This window comes from Ischnura elegans, chromosome 1, assembly GCF_921293095.1.
Source record: "Ischnura elegans chromosome 1, ioIscEleg1.1, whole genome shotgun sequence".
Classification (NCBI taxonomy): domain Eukaryota; kingdom Metazoa; phylum Arthropoda; class Insecta; order Odonata; family Coenagrionidae; genus Ischnura; species Ischnura elegans.
This window is the reverse complement of record NC_060246.1, coordinates 78,888,227-78,910,263: the sequence shown is the minus strand read 5'-3', so window position 1 is coordinate 78,910,263 and position 22,037 is coordinate 78,888,227. Positions and strand designations below refer to the sequence as shown.

The 22,037-nt window shown below is 40.4% G+C and overlaps 1 protein-coding gene across 1 annotated transcript; it reads right to left on the bottom strand.

The window, feature by feature from the left end:
• Positions 1 to 520: 520 nt before the first annotated feature.
• LOC124155257 lies at positions 521 to 20,630 on the bottom strand. Its single transcript, XM_046529004.1, has 9 exons — positions 20,562 to 20,630; positions 19,745 to 19,936; positions 19,014 to 19,195; positions 17,815 to 18,271; positions 16,720 to 16,926; positions 15,407 to 15,715; positions 11,524 to 11,749; positions 2,497 to 2,663; positions 521 to 1,081 (listed from the first exon to the last, which is right to left on the bottom strand). Exons 1-9 carry the CDS (start codon positions 20,628 to 20,630, stop codon positions 689 to 691), a joined length of 2,202 nt encoding a protein of 733 aa, XP_046384960.1. The 3' UTR covers positions 521 to 688.
• Positions 20,631 to 22,037: the final 1,407 nt, after the last annotated feature.

Below are 22,037 nucleotides of genomic sequence, written 5' to 3'. Positions count from 1 at the left end.
AGAACCTGTGATCGCTCCAATGATGGCGGAAAAAATGACAGCTTCATGCGATCATTTCCCGCGATGTCTCCAGGGATGGAAATCCCATCCCTTTTTCCATCACTCGGCACGTCCTTTTTTCCGTCGCTGAAACCATCGCCAGCATCGTACTTCTGAACGTCTGAACGCACGGCTGCTAACAGCGACTGATGCGCCACGCTTGGATTTTAATTCGGATAATCGGAACATATATATAATGGAAAGTGACGGGAAAAGGGATGGTTAAGGGGACGGTAGGAATGAACCTGTGGTTCATAAGGTGATGGGTCTAGCGATCACTCCATGATAAAAACTACGAATGGTAATTTCCACACTTCAATTCAAAACTCAACTACCGACCATGGTTTCAACTTATCATGTTATTTTCAAGGCATTTTAAATTTTAATTTATTATGATGAAACCATGGTCGGTAGTTGAGTTTTGAATTTAAGTGTAGAAATTACCATTTGTAGTTTTTATCATGGATGTATGGAACTTCCACCAAGTCAAGTCTGAAACGATTTTATACGTTCCAGCCAAGGGGACTCCATTACTATTGTAATATTCGTGGTTCCAGCGATCACTCTTTTGCTCCTCGACAACCTTTCGCTTTCATTCTGAGGGGCGGAAAAGGTGAACGTGTGATTCAGGCTTTAGGACGGCAATAATTCATAGATCTTTTATGAACATCAATATTTCAGCAAGTTGCGGATTCACATCTGGCATCGAACGCAGGCGGTTCGGCAACTTTTCGAAATCCACGGTCTCGATTTGGTGTGGCGGGTCGATGGACCTCGGTGACAGGAGCCCGGGTGGACGGTCATCCTCCTCGCGGTCTGGATCGCCCGTCAGCTTAGCGCATCCCCCGATCAGCCTCTCGCAAACGGCCGCTATGCCGCTGAAAGTCCTGAAGTCGATGCACTGCGGCCGAGCGTCAACCTGTGTACTTTGCTCACCGGAACTCGACACTTGGGCATCGTGTCCACACATCCGGAGGAAGTATTCGGCTTGTGTCTTCGTAAGCTCTTTCCCCATCACTTCCGACAAAGCGCCTGTGAGGCACTGATCATGGCCAGGGAAGTGGAAAAATAGAAGGTGACATTAGTCCATTATAAACCATACGTTGCCATTCAAAAATAATAACCCATGTACCATAAAAACCACGTTTTCAAGTACAGGTAAAACCAAGTACCACGTCTTCAGCTATATTCAGTAAATATTTAAACTACGTGTTCTTTTGTGCTTTAAAGTTTAATGGTGAAATATGTATCTGCCACAATAATTATGAATGAGCAAAAAACTTTCGCTTTTTATAAGTGAGAATTCTTGAAATTTAACTTCTCTCAGAAGCTGCTCTGGGTTATACAGGGTTAAGAGTCACTTTGTGATAAAACTCAAGAGATAATTTGATTTAGATACAGTTAATAATACCACTAACGCATTATATTAAACCACGATTCTTTTCGCTCCGATCTACCCTGCAAATGTTTAAGGCAATGGAACATGAGATTTTTCCATTACCTCAACTTTAATTAATTTGCTGAATTAACTTTCGTATGATTGAGATGTCCCTTGTAAGTGAGCTTGGGATTTTGTCGCTTGAGTTTCCGTTTGAAGTTTACTGCTTCCTCCACTAGTCTAATTATTTAGCCCAGATACCTCATAGCCTAATAGAACTTTTCAGTACTTGAAGAAGTGTGCATTACCTTGCTTGGAATTCTCTCAAGAAAGCCAACCTCAAGCTTACGCACTTTACGGGAACGCGCGAGGGAGGGGACGTATGGGAAAAAAGGTACTGATGAAAGGATGGGAAGAGGAGTGACATTCACGGTACCATGAATAGTAGGTGTTGCAACCGCTATAACAATCGAATTTACTGTAATCATCAATCACCGTCTTACGCCGTGAACTAAAACTCAATGTTGACATCCTCAATCGCATCACATGAAACATCGAGACAAATCTCACATCACGTACGTCCGTTATTTTAGGTATAATAGATATGAATATTAATTTAAAATCTTATCATGAATATTGTGGAATTCGTAGTCAATCAGTTATAAAAATCCATAAGAATTGTAGAGCAGTTTTAAGAAAAAAAGCAATAACCCATTTCGTCTCGTAGTATCAAAATTCCATAAACTAATACCTGAGTTATTAGCAAATGAATGATGAAAATGGAGTCAAAACATACGATTTAAGAGAAAATAGCGCCATAGTACGCTCATACGACTTAAAAATGTTAAATTAAGAATGTACTTATTGACTGATAAGCATTATATCCTCCGACAATTTTCTTTCAGAGAAAAAAATCATTTATGAAGACAAAATAATATGGTTGAAAGGTTGGCATAAATGATGAAGTATTTTGAATTGCGCATTCGCAGCGTAAGGATTGCAGTAGATATTTATTATAAACCCCATTATAATAAGGCAAATTATAATTAAAAATTCATCAAATATAAAAGTTCACTTACATTTATGCTCATCATTCTTTCCTCCGGATAACCTGAATCGTCATCCTCATCGGGCTCTTCATCTTGCTTGTCTTTATTACGGTGGCGGTTAAAAACACGATTATACAACATACGCCTACCGGAGGATAGAATTACATATTCTCGAACATATTGCAGAGGTGTCATGACTGAAAATGAAAAAAAATGTATTAAAAAGTACCCGAATCAAACCTCAGAATAAATAAAATAATAACATGAAATATTTAAATCGTCATCATATCCTTTAGTATACAAAAACGTCCACTCATTATGTTCTCCATCATTCAGATTCATTCTCGAATTTTTATACTGGATAAAAGATAAATGATTAAATAAATTTTATTTATGGTATTTTAAGACATACATTTAAAAATAATATTAATAATCATTATTATTATTATAGTATTCTACCGATTAAGGTAGGTTTCCGTGGAGTACTAAAGAAGTGATCTGGGAGCCTCCCTTTCCTTACAGCACTGCCTTCTTCCATTCACTGCAAAGCCTACTATATGATACTCCCTTTCAATATATCTAAAAATCCTATTCTCTTCCTTCCCCTCCCTCGTATCCCTTACATTCTACCCTCTAACACCATTTTTAACATTCCCTCCCCGCTAAGTACTCCTCCCATCCATACCTTCTGTCTCCTCCGTATCTCATCTAAAAGCTGCCTCTCCTCGCCAACCATATCCAGCACTTCGTTGTTCCTTTTCCTCTCCGTCCATTTCACCTTCTCCATTCTTCGTCATACCCGCATCTCGAATGCCTCCAATCTTCTCTCGTCTTCCTTCCTCAGTGTCCACGTTTCCGCACCGTAGAGAGCTACACTCCAGATCAAACTCTTCACAAACCTTTTCTTTAAACTCTTACGTAATGATCCTTTAAGAAGCTCCTTCCTATTCAAGAAAGCCTCCTTTGCTAGAGCAATTCGCTTCCTGATGCCCTTGCTACTGTGTCTGTTTTCCTCTAATGTGCTGCCCAAATAGTTGAATTGCTTTACCTGCTCAAGTTTTTCCCCTTTCCAAACATTTCCCTTTCATCACCATTTTCATCCGGGGGAACAGAAAGAAATCACAAGGTGCGGAATCTAGTGGGTACGATGGGTGAGAAAGCAGTGTCATGCAATTTTTTTTACCAAAAACGCAAGTCGCGGCAAGCAGCAACACGTGCTGCATTTTGGTCAGAAGTCAGCAAAAGTGGGATAAATTTCGCCGCGATTCGTCTCATTTGCTAAACTTCAGCTTAAATTCACTGCTTTGAACTCAAAGAAAGACCATATTGTTCAGCGAGTTCGTAAATAGTACGTCTCTTATCCTCGTGCACAAGGGCACAATTTTTTTCCCATATTTTCATCACTTCTGTACCTGGAAAGCCGGTCCGGACGTTGAATGCCTTCCATGGAAATGTTGCCGCGTTTGAATTCCGAATACCACTCGTGCACTCATTTCTTTTTAAAGCGTGTTTTTTTTAAGCTGCATACAAAAGATTAACCGTGTCCGACGAAATTTACCGAGCAGAGAACAAATTTTCAACGATGCACGCTCTTCGCGAATATCAGCCATTTCAAAAATCGAAGAGATCGAAGAACTCTTTGAATGTAAACTGTCACAGGGGCTCGCTACAGCCGTCTAAAACCACGCGGTTTCGCATACTGACTGATACTGACTAAGAAATGATGAAATAACACCCATCTAATTGGAGAAGCCCAAAATATAAGATTTACGCGCGCAGCAATTTCCGTACGGTTATTTCTGGGTCCCCCCTCGTATATCCGGGGATTCCTGGTTAGATTCCAGACAAATAACATGAATAAGTTTCCTCTGTGGAATTTTAACAGCATCTGAAGTGATTCAGTTAGTATCAATCTCAAATTTTATAGTGGAACATTTAGAATCGCTCCCTGATTTTTGGGTGAGTGCACAACCCTCAATTAACCAAATTCCTACATCCTGATTCCGAACGAAAGAACCAAATCAACTGATAGAAATTTCTACGATTTATTTGGTAGTTGGAAGTAGGATTCTTTGAGGTTAACAAGATTTCTTTGAACGAGGAATCCATGTGTGGATCTCCATAAACCAGAATTTTCCTACACTACCAGAGTTTAGGAAAACTTATGTTATTTCTAATTATTTTGTATGAAACTTATACTTCAGGTAGGTAATGTAGAAAGTTGATATACAAAACTTTCTCCTAGTTGTAATAATATATAAATATTGCATTTTTTAAGGTTTCCCTTTGAATCACCCTCTTGTTTCACATGCTGTTGGCTTTATTGGGGGGAGCTCCTCCCTAACCAATACAAACTAACCGTCGGGTTGCATCACTAAGTGAATGGGGCAATAAGAGCGTTTCCACGCGTCACTGACTGACCGTTACACCCAGTTTTTGTTCATATATTTCCCCTTTGACTTAATACAAATCAATTTAGGAACTTTCTGGAGGATTCCACCAAAAATAAGTTAGTGAAAGCATACACTGGCTTTGGTACCACCCTGTGACCCCAGAAGAACCGGAGATTTTAAACTTCAAAGTCGTCGTCACTGACTGACAAAAATGAAACTCCGTTTTGTAACGTTGTCACATTTCCTCGAATTGCTCTGACATTATGCAAGATAAAGAAAATCCACGAAATACGTAAAATAGTTCTAAGTGTTGCCCAAACGTATGCAAAATCGTGACTTTGTGTAAGTAATGGTTTCCTCTCTTTGGCCATAAAAATGGAGCGTCACTGACTGACGGGAATTGTCACTGACTGACACATGTCATTTGATGCGTGTTAACTTTTCTTTTTCATGGAATGAGCATTGAAAAATATATCTATATTGAACACAGAAATTTATATAAAAGAAACATAACAGTTGCATAGCCAGGGGGTATGTCCAGGGGGTCCGGACCCCCCACCCCCCCGAAATATAAAAACACAATTATTTTCCTTCAGAAAAAAGTGTTAAAATTAGTTTAGAACCCTCTACCTAGTACCCTGTTTTTAAAACATTTTCCCCCTCCGTCAGAACCCCCCTGAACGAAATTCCTGGCTACCCCACTGAAACATAAGCACATAGTATGTATTTTATCCACTAATTTTGCTTCTTTTTCTACATTCTCGCTGAAAATGGTGAGTACTCCTAGCACTATGATCTACTGCGTAAGGAGACATCTTAATTATATTTATAGCAACTAACTCCACATGGTGAACAAAGAGTGTGTTCCGTATGGGTGAAATGCCGTGCCACTGTTAGTCCAGCATTTCATTGGAGGCAGAAATACCGTGTACAGGGATCTCTGCAAATTTTATTTTCATGCTGTTTTAATTACACACTCACACTGCATTTATTACAGGAGAACCCGACTTAAAAGCTTCCCAGGTCATGTTTCTGCCTTTGCCCCCAACTACATCAACACCACCCTTGCCATGATCTGTTACGACTTCATTGCCGCTCTCTATTCTTCCTGTTTAATTCCTCGCATTCACCTCTTTGCTTTTTCCTCTCACGATGCTTGCGCTGTCTCTCTGCTCCCGTCTTTGCCATCTTAATAAATCCTGACATATGTTACCATTAAGAATTTCAGATCTCAACAATCATTCTACTCCTATGTCCCGCTTTCACAACAAACGTACCGAAGCGACGCGACGACAATGAAGGTGACGGTGATACGCGGCATGCCGAAGTCAACAATTGGAAAAAAAAATATAATACTCCGCTGCATAAACACACAATTTACCAAGAACAATAACTGATCATGCATTCCATATTAAAGTGACCCTAAGGGTGAAAAATTATTAGTTTTACTTAATACCATACATTATGTACAATGTTTGAGAAATACATAAACCGTCATAAAAATGGATATTTTTAAAACATTTTGTTTTTTTTTTCTAAGTTTTTATTGCTTCTCTAAGCACTGAACAACACTGTCTTTGTTGAGCAATAATGATGGTCAGGTTAACAATACCTTTTCATTGTTTTAATATCAGTCAGTGATTGTTATTATGAGTGAATGGATTGCCAGTGAAGTCTTCTTTGCTTCCACATCATAATTTAAGGTAATTTCTTAACACCATTAGCTGTAATTGCAGTTTTTGTTTAGTGTATTTGTCTGTAACACCCGTTACTAAAAACATGGAAAAGTTTATCTCACAATTAAACTAAAACCCTAGGATTTTTAATTTTTTGGAAGAGTGAAGTTGTGTTATAGTGGAACATTTATACCTTTAACAAATGTAAGAATATTAAAATTTAGTTGGTGAAAATGTGGTAACGGGTGTTACAAAAAAAGTGGTAACGGGTGTTACAAACTTTGGTAAAACTTGAATTTTGTCTTTTATTTTACTAATAACTTATTTTTATACTAAGATTTGTATTTAAACCTGGAAATAGAAAACTAGGGTTTATTTTATATCCATTTTTTTCTACTATGAGCAACATCTGTTTACAGAAAATGCCACCAATTCAAAAAACAATTTTGATGAAAGCGTATCGTGAACGACTGAAAGCTGACAAAAATAAATACCAGCAGCATCTTTTAAATGAGAGGCAGCGTGACAAGGAGAGAAGAGAATGGAACACAATGAAAGAAAAAGATGACCAAAAATTATTGCTTGAAAGACGTAAACGTGTCCAAGAAAGAGTGAGGAAGCATCGCAACAAACATAAACTTAACCCATCAGGGTCAGCAAATACCACCATATTGCCAATTGGCAGCTACAAGTGCCACCGATCATTAGGAAAAGCTGTTAATAGATTGAAAAAAAACCTGCCAAGTAGTCCTAGCAAAAAATGTGCTGTTGTAAAAAAACTTGCGCTTGATTTTGGACTAAATTTAAAAGAGGAAAAGAAAACTGATCATCTACCACATCGCATAGTGCCTGCGGAACATAAGGAGTTCATTGTGAACTTTTATTGTAGTGATACTATCAGCCGACTAGCACCTGGGAAACAAGACGTTAAGTCAGTGAAATGTAAAAAAACTGGCAAGAGAGTGCACATGCAAAAACGACACCTAATTATGACTGTTAAAGAGGCTTTTGAGGAGTTTAAACTTAAGCATCCTGATATTGCTGTGAAGAAATCTTTGTTTTTTTCCCTTCGCCCAAACCATGTCCTACCTATTTCTCAAATGCCACACAATGTGTGTGTCTGTAAATATCACAGCAACGTTAATTTTTTATTAGAAAGTATTTCCAAGATTGAGATAGCTTTCCCAAAGACCCATAAAGAACTACTAGAATACTTAAGTTGTAATGTATTGAATGAGACATGCATGTTGGGTGTGTGCACACAATGTTCAAGTAGAAAAGTGAGTGACCTATTAGTCAATGTGCACAAAGAAGAGATTTCCTGGAAAAAATGGGTTGATGAAGGAGTGATCCACTTGACTGTTGTGACTGGGAGTTTAGAGAAAGCTATTGAAGAGCTCGAAACAAAAATTACTCATTTCAAGAGTCACTGTTATGTAAAAAAAATACAGGAAGATTACTTTGAAGAATCTATTAAAGGCCTAAATAAAGAAAAATGCACAGAAACATATGGAGCAATACAAATAGACTTTGCTGAAAACTATTCAATGACTTATCAAGATGAAATTCAGTCTGCCCACTGGAGCCACCAACAAGTAGGCATTTTTACATGCTGTGCATGGCTACCTAATAAAAAAAGAAACTCGTATGTTGTAATTAGTAATGACACAACCCATAGTAAATTTTGTGTATGGACTTTTCTCCGAAAAATTGTTTTTGATATTAAGGACAGTTTTCCTTTCCTTGATAAATTAAAAATATTTAGTGACAATTGTGCAGGACAATTTAAGAACAAATATTCCATGTCAGCATTGTGTAAGATGGAAGAAGATTTTAATGTTACCACTGAGTGGAATTTCTTTGCATCAAGCCATGGGAAAGGTGCTGTTGATGGAATTGGTGGGGTGGTAAAGCGCCATGTTTGGACAGCAGTTAAAGGGAACCGAAATGTTCACATTGAATCAGCGAAAGACTTTCACAACCACATTGTGAATAAAGTAAATGGCATAAAAAGTTTTTATGTTGACAAGGGGGAAGTTCTGGAAAATGAATCAACCTTACGAGCTTATTGGGCCACTGTTGTTCCAATCCCAAATATTCGGTCAAACCATCATTTTCGGGTCTATGATTCTTGCCATCTCTTGGTTGCAAGAACTTCAACCTCTCTCATGACCAAAGTACCAGTTTTTAAAGAGACTAGGGAAGATATTCAAGAAAAAGTTTTAGCTCGCAAGAAAAGACTTCGATATGAAGACGTCTACTCAGATAGTGAAGAAGAGGTTCATTCTCCAGAAAAGATGTTGCCAGTGTCCACTGTCAAAACACCAGGAGATGTTTCCTCTGGGATGTATGTACTTGTGGAAGTTCCATGTGAAAAATTGAAAAGAAAAAAATCAAAAAAAGGGAAAAAGTACCGCTATGCAGCCATATGCCAAGGGAGTGTGGACAATGAAAACTTCATATCTGTGATGTTTTTAAAGTCCCTTGATTCAAAGAAACTTTTCATAGCTGATGATGATGACATCAACCATGTTAGTTTTAAGAACATTTTGGGAAAATTACCAGACCCAACAGTGAAGCCAAAGGGCCTGTTCACAATTTTATATGAATTCAGTGGGGAGATTGACGTTCTGGAGAAATAATGATGACCACATCTACTATACCCATACAGGTCACATGCCAGTTCTTGAATGTAACTGTATCTAATACCAGTCACAGCAATTATAATTTAGGACTAATACTTAGTCACAATTTTAAAAATGTTACAAATTTCCACTTATAAATCGTTGCTGTAAAAGCCTTTTAAGGAATTTTTGACACATGAATTTGACATAAAAAATGTCATATTAGAGGGTATTAGTTTGGTCGTCAGTATTTACTTACATAAAAACAATATTGTACATGCATTATTAAGATTAAAGTCATTTATTTTCACCAAAAATGAAGGATGATCCCAACTCTGTAACACCCGTTACCCTTACCTGTAACACCCGTTACTTTTTGTTTGTCCCTTAAATATGTTAAATAAATTCTGAAAACAGAAAACTCACAGATGGCTTTGATGTTATTACCTTAAATAATGTATTTATTTCTTTTAGGATATTTTTAGAGACCATGTTTCACAGAGTTTTAACCAAAAATGGACAAACCGCATAGAGAAAGTCCAATGTGTGTAACACCCGTTACTGTTGTAATTCGGTTTTACAAGAGGAAATTAAATAATTCTTTAAAAGTTAAACTATGCATTGCATTATAATACAGGCGGTCCCCGACTTTCGTACACAATGCGTTCCCGAAAACTTGTACGAAAGTCGAATGTACGAAAGTCGAACCATTGACTTCCATACTAATTAGGGGTTACGTTCCAAAAGAGCAGAATATAGGTGCTAAAACTTTTTTTTTCACGGAATTCATTTCAATTGACTTAATTTTAATAATATGTTAATAAAACTCCTCAAATCATCTAATTTCTTTCGAAAATACGCAAAAAATGCAAATAAAAGTTTAAAAAACAGGAACTCCGTTGGCTATCGAGTGAAACTTCCTCTTGGCGTTTAAGTTGACATTCCGCTTATTACGTCCACTATAAATAAAAGGACATATCAAGAAGCATAAAAAATGCATTTGCTGAACCCGCACTCTGGATACCTTTTAATTCTTACACCAAAATTCGATATTTGGCAGGTGACATTCGTGATCGCGTATATTCCGCATGTTATTCAAAAAAGACAAAAGACAAACGGAATTCGGGTGATATTTCGTGCAATATCGTTGCTGAAGGTTTACACGAATTAAACAGCACTCAAACGAAAAAACACAATTAGAAAGAAGGTCTTACTAGTTTTATTGAAAGCTATTCGATGATGTCTAGTCAACTTCTTTTGAAAAATATCTTCAATGAAGGCTTTCTTCTTCTCTTGATAAAGGAGCCTATAGCAGGCAGTCTCTCTCCCAAATAAATCACCTAGATTAGAGTCAATTGCCAACAATTCCCTTCATTATATACGTTCGTATTGTTCGCATATACTGCCATTTGAAACAATTGAATGTTGGGATGCGCAATAAACATCGCGGGAATTTAAAAAAAATTACAGACCAACGTCCGAAAGTCCGAATTTAGCGTACGAAAGTCAAGTAAAAGGTGTCAATTTTGAATGTACGAAAGTGCGAATTGTACGAAAGTCGAGTGTACGAAAGTCGAGGACCGCCTGTACTATATTTATACCCCATTATCACATAACTTATAGGTTTTACTCTTTATTTTGGGTTATTTGGATATTTTAAGTGTCAGAGCGTAACACCCGTTAATATGGAATGCATGTGATATAACATTATTACTCGAGGGACATATTATGCCACGAATTTTGTGTACCAGTCGGGGCCAATGAAGCGCACGCACCAAAATTTGAAACTTGAGCAATACCAAAGGTTAAAATGTCAGTCAGTGACGGCCCTCAGGAACAAAAACGGTGAATGCTGGGGAATTTTTTTATTCTGATCTTTCATCCTTGGGATGGACTTGATTTGGATACGAAACGATTTATCTCCCGCATCCCTCGATTTTGGTCAGCGGAAAAAAATGTATGTCAATCGTCACTGACTGACACCAAAACGACGCACTGTTGCGTTACATTCCTCTGCGTGAACATGTGACTTTCAAGTATTGATGAAGTGGATTGGTAAGACAGTCATGATTGGGGAGAATGGTTAACTGGAAATTTTCATAGAAAAATCTTATCTTAGTTGCGAAATCTTCAGAAATAGAATGGCTATGTAAACGGAATCATTTGCTCATATGATACGAGAGCTCAGTTCCGCGGCGTTTTCGTAAAAATGGTTGGAGTATGGGGAGAAACAGGTACGGATTATTAAAATTTGGAATATTTACACCATGTCAGGACTTTGAACGGTCCATTTACCTCAAATTGAATTTCAGAACCCTAGTATGACAGTTGCGTAGAAACGCTCATAAAAGGATATTTCCTCACCTCTGAATCTTCTGCTATCGAAGGGTAGCTCGAAACGGGCCGATTGCCTGGAGAAGGTGCGCGGCAGGTTGAGCCACAGGTTGGTCGGCTCTAAGCTCCAGCTCCGGGTGTCCACGCCATGGGGCTGGTGGGATCCCCCCATGCTTACCATCTTCTCCTTCTTCCGGCTGTGGTGGTGAAGTTTCTGCCACTTGGATTTCAATGCCTCCATGAGGGCTCGCTTCCTCTGCAACGAGTAAGTACGCATTGCGTTCAACCCTTTGTGCTTCCAATTTTTTTTAATTCAACTATTCTGGTCCACATTATTTTTTAGGAAAAATCCACAGGTTGTAACATTATGCATATTCAATCAGAGGGTTTATCCTCTGAAAATTTTCAATGTGTGATATCTCTTGAAATATTGCCCTTGTGTAATGGCAGCGTCTTGTGATGTCAAGCGCAACTCGACTTTGGATCTGATGCCAAAGCACTAAGCCAGTTGAGCCAGCCTCGACGGTCCGCAAAGGGCTAATGGAATCGTTCGCCAATTTTATTTTCTGTCGATTGTGATAGGGTTTCGATTTTAAAGAGAGCAAATTTTTGATCCGTCGCCTACTTCTCAAGCTATTCGCGACGAAAAATCGATTGGCATTAACCCTTTTGAAGCAAATTCAATGACGCTACCTTTCATCTTATGCCTAGCGCGTCGCCACTTCTCCTCGGCCTTGCATGGATATAGAGTGGTTCGTTATTGTTTATACTCCTGCGAGCGATTCATTTCCTCAATGAGCACTTCTTCCTAAAGCCTGAATCCCACGATCATTTTTTCCGTCACTCAGAGCAGAGGCGCAGCGAGTGGGGGTTTTGGTGGATAAAACTCCCCCCATAGCTCAGAGAAATTTTTAAGTTTAATCCATTTTACTTAATTGGATCGGTATTGCTTATAGAGTAGTGTTAGGATTAATCAAATATCCCTGAGAGAGCCGTAAAACTCGCCATTATTATTAAAATTTTTCTGGAGGAGGGCCCCCGCAACTCCTGGTTACCCTGGCGGGTATGCAACACCCCGCATCCCTAAGTATTAGCGTCGCCTAGAACCCCCCTTCTTAGCCTTAATTCTTAGCTGAGCCCCTGACTCAGAGTAATAGCGATAGGTTCTCAACTACCATAAAAGTGATCGCTCGACCCATCATTTTCTGAATCGCACCGTCATTCCCATCGTCCCCTTTTCTATCACTTTTTTCGTCACTTTCCGTATTTAAAACAGTCAATCAATTAAATGCCAAACGTGGCGTTACAATCGCTGCCAGAGGCCTTGCTTCCTAATTGGCTGAAGGACGGTGCCAGCTATGGTTTCAGCACGGTCCCTATGGTTTCAGCTACGGAAAAAGAGACGTGCTGAGTGATGGAAAGCCCTCAAGCCGTCGCCGAAAATGATCGCGGGAAATGGTCATTTTTTCCGCCATCGCTGGAGCTGTCCCTCCAAATGGAAGTAAAACACGATCGTGTGGTTTAGGCTTAAGCGAGAAAATGAACTTGAATTATAATAAGATTATCAACTCATGAAAAGTGAGCGGCAAATTTTCAATTTTCTCATGGTAAACTTATGAGAGAATGGCTGAATGAGGGAGATTTATTTTTGTCGTAACTCATCTTGCTTTTCCATCAGCAAAATTCCTTCAATAAATTGAGATTTCAGGTCACAGTGAACGACTTCATTACTTGAGGAGAGAGCACGTCAGTCAATGGCGGTTCAAAGCTAGTAGATTAGGTAAGAGCGAGGAAATAATAGTGATAACGGGGGCGAGGATAACGTGGAGCGGCGTGCATCCCCTTGAGAGTAGAGAAATGGCTACGAATCGAAGTTGCTCGGGTTCAAATCAAAGGGATGCTTCATAGTACCACAACATATTTATGAATCGGATACACACCAAGAGCCCAGGAGCTTCCCGTTGATTCTTAGGAGATAGAAAACGGGAATGACCCGCGCCCCAAATCATAAATGTATGTATTCACTCGCTGATATCTTAAATAGGAGTGAGCTCTACTCTCACATCAAACCCTACTTACAACTTTCAGGCTAGGGTCATATTATCAATTGAGAACAAGCATATTCCATTATTGGCAGTACTTATTCGATAGGGTAGAAGATTTAGTTCGATTGCACTTCCAAGCTCGTATCTCCTCGAAGGCATTGGGGCCCTTAGACATCCGAGCGTTGAACGGGGATTGTATGCAACCGTATTGAACAAAAGAGTACCGTTGGGTAGCTATGATCAAGGATACGATAAAGCGGAACCGCTCTTATTAGGTACCTATATTTTATTTTTCCTGCAGATGCTTTCATTCATTATTGCGTAGGTATTCTACCGAATATTCTTCGTTTACATAGAGAATTTCGCCGGTTACCTCGATCTCTTCTCTCGTCCATATTGGTGAGATGAACGCATGGGTAGAGGGACGTATAAGAGTTAGAAGTAGTTGGGGGAAACTTTTAGAGGAGATACGGATAAGACGAGGTTTTGAATGGGGCGAGTACTAAGAGGGAAGACTACGGTAAAACAAAATTTACGGGAAGAATACTAGATAAGCGGGGAAGATAGAGGGAGGGTATATAAATTAAAGAGAGAATGAAAGGGAATAGGCCGCACCTGGAATAAAAGAGGGATGTTCACTGTGGGAGGAGGTACAGGCGGGGTGACTCGCAAAATACTCTTGAAAACCTACCGCCTGTAAAGGAATTTAATAATAATTAATACTCAAGGGAGTGAAAAATTATGTCAAGAATGGGAAGAAGCATCAGGCCATAATATAGTGCAATAGTAGCGGTGACAACACAGAAGACAGAAAAAAGATCCATTGAAAACAATAGATATTTTAAAGATAAACGCGCACTATCACGATCAAGACCAGTACTGGTCTGGCACAGCACGACCAGAAACTCGACCAAGACCAAGAAGGTATAGATATCGAGAAAAACAAGAGCGATTCTGAAAATGGATGTCGAGGAAATAGCAGCGGCCGTGCATGTGTACCGAAAAACGTAAAAGGTAAGAAAAAGCACTGGGTACGAGACTGTGGACGAAGCCACACAAACAATAAGAGAAAAGAATGAGAAGTCGTTGTATCATAATGAAAATTCAAAGAGAGACAGCAGGTAATAAGCAAAAAATATGCCGTCGTTTGATGAGAGGAGTGTCGACAGTAAAAAAATTTGAGACAAAGAGACCTTGAAAAGTATATTACTAATTTCAGTCAGTTTTTATGCTAATTTACGTGAGCATGAAGAAGAGTTTTTTTTTTAACTACACGCGGATGAGTGTTAAAAGTTTAAATGAACTGCTAGTGAAAATTGCATCTCACTTAAGCGGGACTGATACTGCCATGCGCTTGTGTATCGGACCGCAAACCACAAACAACTCAATCGGACAGCAAAACCTCCCCCAACTAATCGTGGTCGCAGACTGGCCGTAGGTAGTGCGCGTTGTCCCATAACAGCTGATGGCAGCCTGGTCGCAAAGACAAGAGGGACTGGCGCTTAGTCTGTGCGGCCAGAGCGTACAGCTGTGATCTGTCTTGCGTCTGTCGTGTATTGGTCTGAATAGTACGCGTTGCTCCACATCACTCCATGTAGTTCTGGCCGCACGTACCTAGTCGTGGTCTTGGTCTTGGCCGTGTTGGCGGGCGTTTACCCTAAGAAATCGAACAAGCGGAGATTCGAAATAGTAGGGCAAAGTTCTAAAATCTCATAATTCCAGCACAATGGAATGAGAAATAAGCGAGGGTGAGGTTAACGTGGAGGGGTGTGGATCCCCTTTAGGGTAAAGGAATGGCTACGAACCAAATTATCTCGGTTTAAAATCAAAAGGAAGCTTCCTAGTACCATTAATATAGAGAAAAGTACCACGGGGCGGAACTCCGTCTCGACCGTCTCCCTGTCTAGCTCCCTCTCCAGGTGGCGGAGTACAGATGGGTCGAGGAAGGAGCCCTCCTCGTCCCAGTGGTCGTACTCATCCCCGCCGAGGATGGCGGAGCCGAGGCCGTACTGGGCAGCGGGTGAGGCCCTCGTCTGCGACGTCGAGGGCCTCGTGTGCGGCTGCGTCGACAGCTTCCCGTCCTTGGCGTCGTAGGCGAAGAGTGCGTCATCGGGCGTGGCTCTCGACGGCGCTCGCATGCTCATCGACGAAGTGCCGTCTCCCGCGAGGGTCGACACCTTAGAGGGAAAAATGGATTCACCCCAGGCACAAATTACATTTAGAACACCTGGTGGATGATAGGAAACCGAACCACGAATCACTTAAAATTTCTATCAAGGAGAGAAACTTTTGAAAGTTTAGTAGAGCTAATTCTCTAAGAAGCATAAAAGTGAGATGAATTCCCAAAATTCGTGTAACAGGAAAATTTTTACACGAAGGTTACGTGATTTAGGAGGGAGAAGAGAAGATTGATGAAGAGCAGAAAGAGAGGGAGGGTGTTGTCTTGGAATTAAGAGTATGTGTTCAAAACATACTGAAGGTACGTAATGTGGGCATAACATTGATTGTGGAATACTTCCGCTTTTACCTAAACCTTTTTTTCAACAGTAAAATACGGCTTGAAATTATAACAGACCATTTTTTTTAGTTTTTACGAACCGCTGAAATTCGACGGGTACCTTATTCTAAGAGGTGCGGTTGAATCATTCGAGGTTGATTTATTGAAATTATCGGACAAAGAATGAGTTACTCACACTAAGCACAATTCAACGGCTGCGCTCATTTCCCTTGGTAATCATTTCCTTGTTGTGAAAAACTGAATTATTACATCACTAACTCATTTCATTTTTTAAATTTACTTCATCCACTCAGCTTCGCCTATTTCTGAAAATTTCCTCTAATCTGTTTTGAATATATAATGTCTTTTTTCTCTTTTATAATGGTACGAACAGACTTACTTGGCAAGTTTCTAACTCTGTTATCACAGTAAAGATTCTTGCTAATATTAATTATGCTCCGTAGGAGCTAAAATTGTATTTTTTATTATCATTTACCTCCAACTGCCTGATAATTTCGTCAAGGACTTTTCCTTATTGTCCACTCACCAAAATGGTTGTAAACGCTATATAAACATCTGATTTAGTGAAAATATTCAGAATATTTTGAATTTTCCTCATTTATTCCCGAACGAGATTATTAATATCGGGAGCATTTTTACGCTAAGGACACTTTATTGTACTACCTGAGTCTCCCTGGGTTCGGGCATCCCACGGAATTCCTTCTCTGGAGTCTCTCCCCTTCCGGCAGCTAAGGCGCCCGCCTCTAACCCTCCGCCTCCTCCGATGCTCCTCTTTTTCTTCTTGTGCGGTCGCTTCCGCGCGCCCTTTCTCTCCAGCGTAGGGGATTGCCGCTCCTCCGCTTCCTCCTCCCTCGGCGTCGGCGGCATTACCTGCAGCGATCAACGAGCGGAATCTCTAGACATTTTTAGGCACATAGACTCTGTTAATACTTTACCATGGCTTGATTAAGTGCAAGGGCAACTGGAGGCTGACGCATTTTGGAACTTGACGGTATAAACAACCAGCGGTGCAAAAATATTCATGCTTCAATTAAAAAGAGTAAAAAAACGGAGAAAATATTTTAGAAGTGTTGGAATGATTTGAAAATTCCATACGAGAGCTCACATTGCCCCTAAATTAAAATAAATGAGCATTTTCAATTATAAATTCACCACAATAAAAATGATTTGGAATCAAATATACCGAGAATAGAACATTTATAAGTGAGAAGCAAGAGACTAAAAGGCGTAAATAAATATTTAACAGCATCAATGGTAGGATAGGATTATATGAAAGTTATTTATATTCAGCCCGACCTATCCCCTTCCCGCCGAGAATTCATCTCTTTAATTCGGCATAAACCCTATCTCGCTTCATTAGATCAATGAACCCTATTATTTTCCTCTCCCTACTATGCTTACCCAACATACTTGAACCCATCACAGTTGCCAACACCCTATCTCCGCTTACAATTAGTTCTCAGTCCATTGGTAACCTCTGTCTATTTTTACCGTCTTCGGTAGATTTCTACTCGCACTCATTACACATAGCAATTCGTCGTCCCTTTCCGTAAATAGCAAATACTGCTATCATGAGATATACGCGCTGAAATGACATGGACCTAAATAATCTCAAAATCGGGTACAAAAACGATCTCTTCTGTGATAAGAAGGAACGTGCTGATAGTGAGATCGAGTATGAAGTACCTCTGCTAAAAGATTTTAAAATCGACCTGAAATCTTCGTTGATCGCATGTGAGGGTCAAAATGTGCACTCACCATTGTTCCGACCTGCCCGCCTTGTCCCCCGTCGCCTTCCGGGACCCCAGCGTCTCCTTTCCCCTTCTTTTCCTGCTTCTGTCCCGCCTTTTTCTTCGCAGCGGCGGCCGCCTGGGCAGCAGTCGGGGTCGTCTTCGACGGTGGCTCCGCGTCCGCTTTCTTACCTGCCCTCGCTGCACCCTGTGACTGTTGTTGTTGTTGCTGCTGCTGTTGAAGTTTTCTACTCGCCTGCGATACGAATTTCGACGCTCTTCCGGCTTTGGGGGTGTTCTTGGGAGACTCCGATGACGCTGGAGAGGCGCTTTGTCCCCCTCTGGATTGCTGCGACTGCCAAATGCCGGCGTCTTGGCTCTGGCTCCGTCTCAAGTCCAGGACGAGCATTGTCTTCTGGCGCTGGGGAGGTTGAGGTCGGTAAGGTGGATCGGGCGTCTGGGATCGCCGAGAGAGTGGGCCATACCTGAAAAAGAGATGCCAACCTTCACTTGGGACCACAAATTCCCTATTGATTATTATTGCAACAAAACATATGCAAAAATAGACTTTTCATGGATATATTTTTTTATTGTTTCTTTCTTTAGAGCATAAAATACTAAAAATAACTGAATTTATGGAGATATCCAAAACAAAATGCCATGAATAATAATTAAAGGAGGTCACTACCACGAGCCCACCATTATATCGCATAATACGGCACTCACCCGGTAACCCTCACGCTAATGTTGATTAATAAGAGTGAGAGAAAAGCCCGCTCCAGAATAATGTATGCACATTTGCATGCGTATATTACAAAATCAGGACTGGGGGCATATTATATCTCTGGCGGACCTGCTATCCATAACAAAGTTCTTACACCAAGATAATCGAGTCACGAGGTTTTCCGAGGGGTTTTCAAAGACTTCAGCGCGATATGAACGCGATACTAAGAGGAAAAAAGTCTAGAAAAGTCCCCTAGAGAAAAAAATTATTTTGTTTTCTCAACGACCGTGGAATACAGCGTATCAAGTTAAAAATTTTTGCATGAGATTTTTTTCACCGCGGTGCTCCAAAAGAACACGCGTCAAGGGTGAATGAGCGAGGGGGGCAATTTGATTCCGGTGTGCACCCACCTCCTCTTGGCTGAACTGTTGGCGGCCGAGACGGATGGCGGCGAGGAGACGTAGAAGAGCGAATCGGTGGGCCCCGATCGGGTGGCCAGCTGCGTGTCGGAGGCGGACGAGGAGAGGGCCGGGGTCACGGGCCGGGAGTCCGTCTCCGTGTACCGTCGGAACAGCTCCTCGGGCACCACTGCCTCTTCTTCGTCGTCCTCATCCTCCGCCCCGTTCGGCAAGCGATCCCCCTTAAGAGGAAGCAAGCATTCACGAGATGATTTATCCATTGAGATCTAGTTGCAATAACAGCGTAAGTCGTATAGCAATTTTTTCTCACATTTTCGATCTAATTTATTGATAACTCTTCTTACATAATGACATCTGGTAAAAATTTATACCTGATTCAGAGAATTCAAAGGTCTGAATCGTAAAATTATAAGCACAGTCTTCATGAATACGAATATCACACTATAACTTACATTTTCTCGTATAGTTTTGAGCCACCTTAAACTGTTATTACATTAAATTCCTCCATTATGAACGATAACATTCGGTCTCTCTGATTTTTTCTAAATGTTTCAATTTGGAATAATAATTAAAATATTAATTCATCTATCTTTATTCATTAATTTGAGGAACAGAGGAGTAGTAACTTGTGGAAGGAGTGGATCCGAGTGTGAACTAAATGTTTCCATTTGTAATAATAAACGAAAATATTACAGCATTTTCTTATTTCATTAATTTGAGGTGCAGGGGAGTAGTAAATTGTGAAAAGAGTGCACTCGTATTTTAACTTACCGAGGATTTCAGTGCTCATTGCCAGTCACGTCAAACACACTTACTTTGGCAACTTGCAGCAAGCCTTGAACTGCTGAGGGTGGAGCTGGGTGGTTGCAGAGAATCGAGCAGGCGCCTCCAGTCCGTCGGAAAGGGTTGGGCAGATCAGCCAGAGGGCGATGCGTGAACGGTGCAGGTACAGCGAGAGGAGGCATGGACAGGACCAAACTCGAGTCCGCATCCGAAGACTCGGTCGGCTTAAAACACGGAATAAATTTCTTTGCTTAGCAATGTCATGGACGCAGACAACAAAGCCGTAGCCAGGAAAATGTTTGGGGGTGGGGGGAGTTTACATGGATGGAAACGGCACTTCGGGGGATGTTCATTTTTATTATAAACTTAAGATTTTATAGTCCACACCAAACATTTTCTAGGGGAGGGAGTTTTGAACCCTTGTCTCTTATCCCGTTATCCCTCTTTCAACGTCCTAGGTGGGTAAACACCTTATTTCGACAACAGTGATTGTAAGTGAGGACGTAAAAAAAGGCTATGAAGTAGGAAATGACAATGAATTTGATAACAATAGAACTCTGGATTTCAAGAAGTAGAAGAGAAAGCCGAACTACCCATAAATTTTACCTTTAAAAGTTTTTCAGGCGCGCCATATAATCGACCGGGAATAAACTAGAGAAATATATGCGCTAGTTATTAGCGGACCAGTACCGAACTTAAAATGAAAAGTATTCCCTACACAACCCCCCGTTTCAAAATTCAACAATGAAACAGAAATGAAATTTCAGAGGAATTTAGATGAAAGGAGAAACTAATCGGGTAATTAGGGCAGCTTCGATGTAAATAAAAATGGACTACTACCGACCTTACCGATAAACTAGCCTTTTTGATGGGCTTTTTCTCACTCTCTTGTAAGCCAGTCCGGCTGATGAGAACCATGTCAAAGGCTGCAGTTGGTACACTTCTTGAAAAATAAACCCCGTGCAGGCCATACTAAAGCGAGAAAGCCGTTTCCAATGTGTATCCAGGACGGTGGGGTTTGATCAATAGACAGGAGTCAAGAGAGCTATAACGGACGGCGCACAGTGGGCGGAAATCGGAAAAAGCCGGACAAAATTACAAAATGGCTTTTTTTGAGTTATAAACTTGAAACTTCGCATGTATACTCAAAAATGATTGAAATTTATTGATATGTACTTCATTTGACATAGATCCTACCCGTTACTGAGATACAGAGGCTCAAACGTGAGCAAATTTCCATAAAAACGCCCGTCTTCAATTTTCTCTGAAAATCTTCCAAAGTAAGTGAATGGTGAAGTTATGGGTGGATTCTTGCCGAATAAAAAACCACATAATCTGTTAGCATGGTGTTTTTTCTTTAATAATCCGTAATCTTAAAGAATACAGCCCATAAATTCTTACCGTGCAGTAACAAAATGGCGGATACTGTTTTTCGACGAAGTTTTACATTTAGGTAGAGTTTCAAATAGGTTTTCGGCAAGGTCGCGCAGAGTAACTTATATGAGAGCATTGTTTGAAGATTTCTTGAGGTCTTTATGCAGTTTTCTTTGAAATAAGTTTGCGTCGCCGGAAATTACATTGATTTTTCGATCGCGCGGCAGGGTTCTTCTCCGCGCGTCGGGAGTTGGATTAGCCGCGCCGCGGTAAGGTTATTGAAGCTGTATGGGTTTTAACGCTCAACATTCGCCGTTTTTATGTTTGGCTTCAAGACACCGATTCTCAAATGGTCTGTGGTGAAGACAGTGGAGGTTTTTCATGCGATGTACTTGCACGTTTCATCGAAGTTCATTTCGTTATCTTTGGATACGATCGAAGACCATGCTTCCATTAAAAGCGTTCAAACCTCGACAAAGTGAGTTGTTCTCCTGGGACTCATACAAAAAGACCTACCAGAAAGATACCAACTGAGACCCTTATACCTTCTTCAATCACCGATTCCTGACCCTCAGGATTCTACTTTCGAAAACGGCCGTTTTATGACATCCTGGAGCGGAGCCCTTGGCCGTCTTAACGGAGGTATTTCCATGGGAACTTCTAGCTTTTTTAAAATGTGCATCATACCCTCAGTTCAACTTTCACATACAGATTACCATGTCTTTACACGTTTACCATACGTTCCTCCCCGTGTACGCATTAGGGCATTGGATAACCATAGGTTCGACAAATTTATTATTTCTAAATTTTACATAGGCTCCATCCGCCATTCCATAGAAAATGCCACCTCACATTATTACATGACTTGATATCTACAAAATAATATTGGAATTGGTAAAAAAAATCATTCACTCGGTAAAAAGTATTTGCTCCATTATTTATCGCGGAGGC

Coding starts and splice junctions, on each gene's coding strand:
- LOC124155257 (XM_046529004.1), bottom strand. CDS start 20,630: ATGGTTCTCATCAGCCGGACTGGCTTACAAGAGAGTGAGAAAAAGCCC. Junction 15,716..16,719: donor CCGAACCCAGGGAGACTCAG/GTAGTACAATAA, acceptor TTTCCCTCTAAG/GTGTCGACCCTCGCGGGAGA. Junction 1,082..2,496: donor AAAGAATGATGAGCATAAAT/GTAAGTGAACTT, acceptor GGCCATGATCAG/TGCCTCACAGGCGCTTTGTC.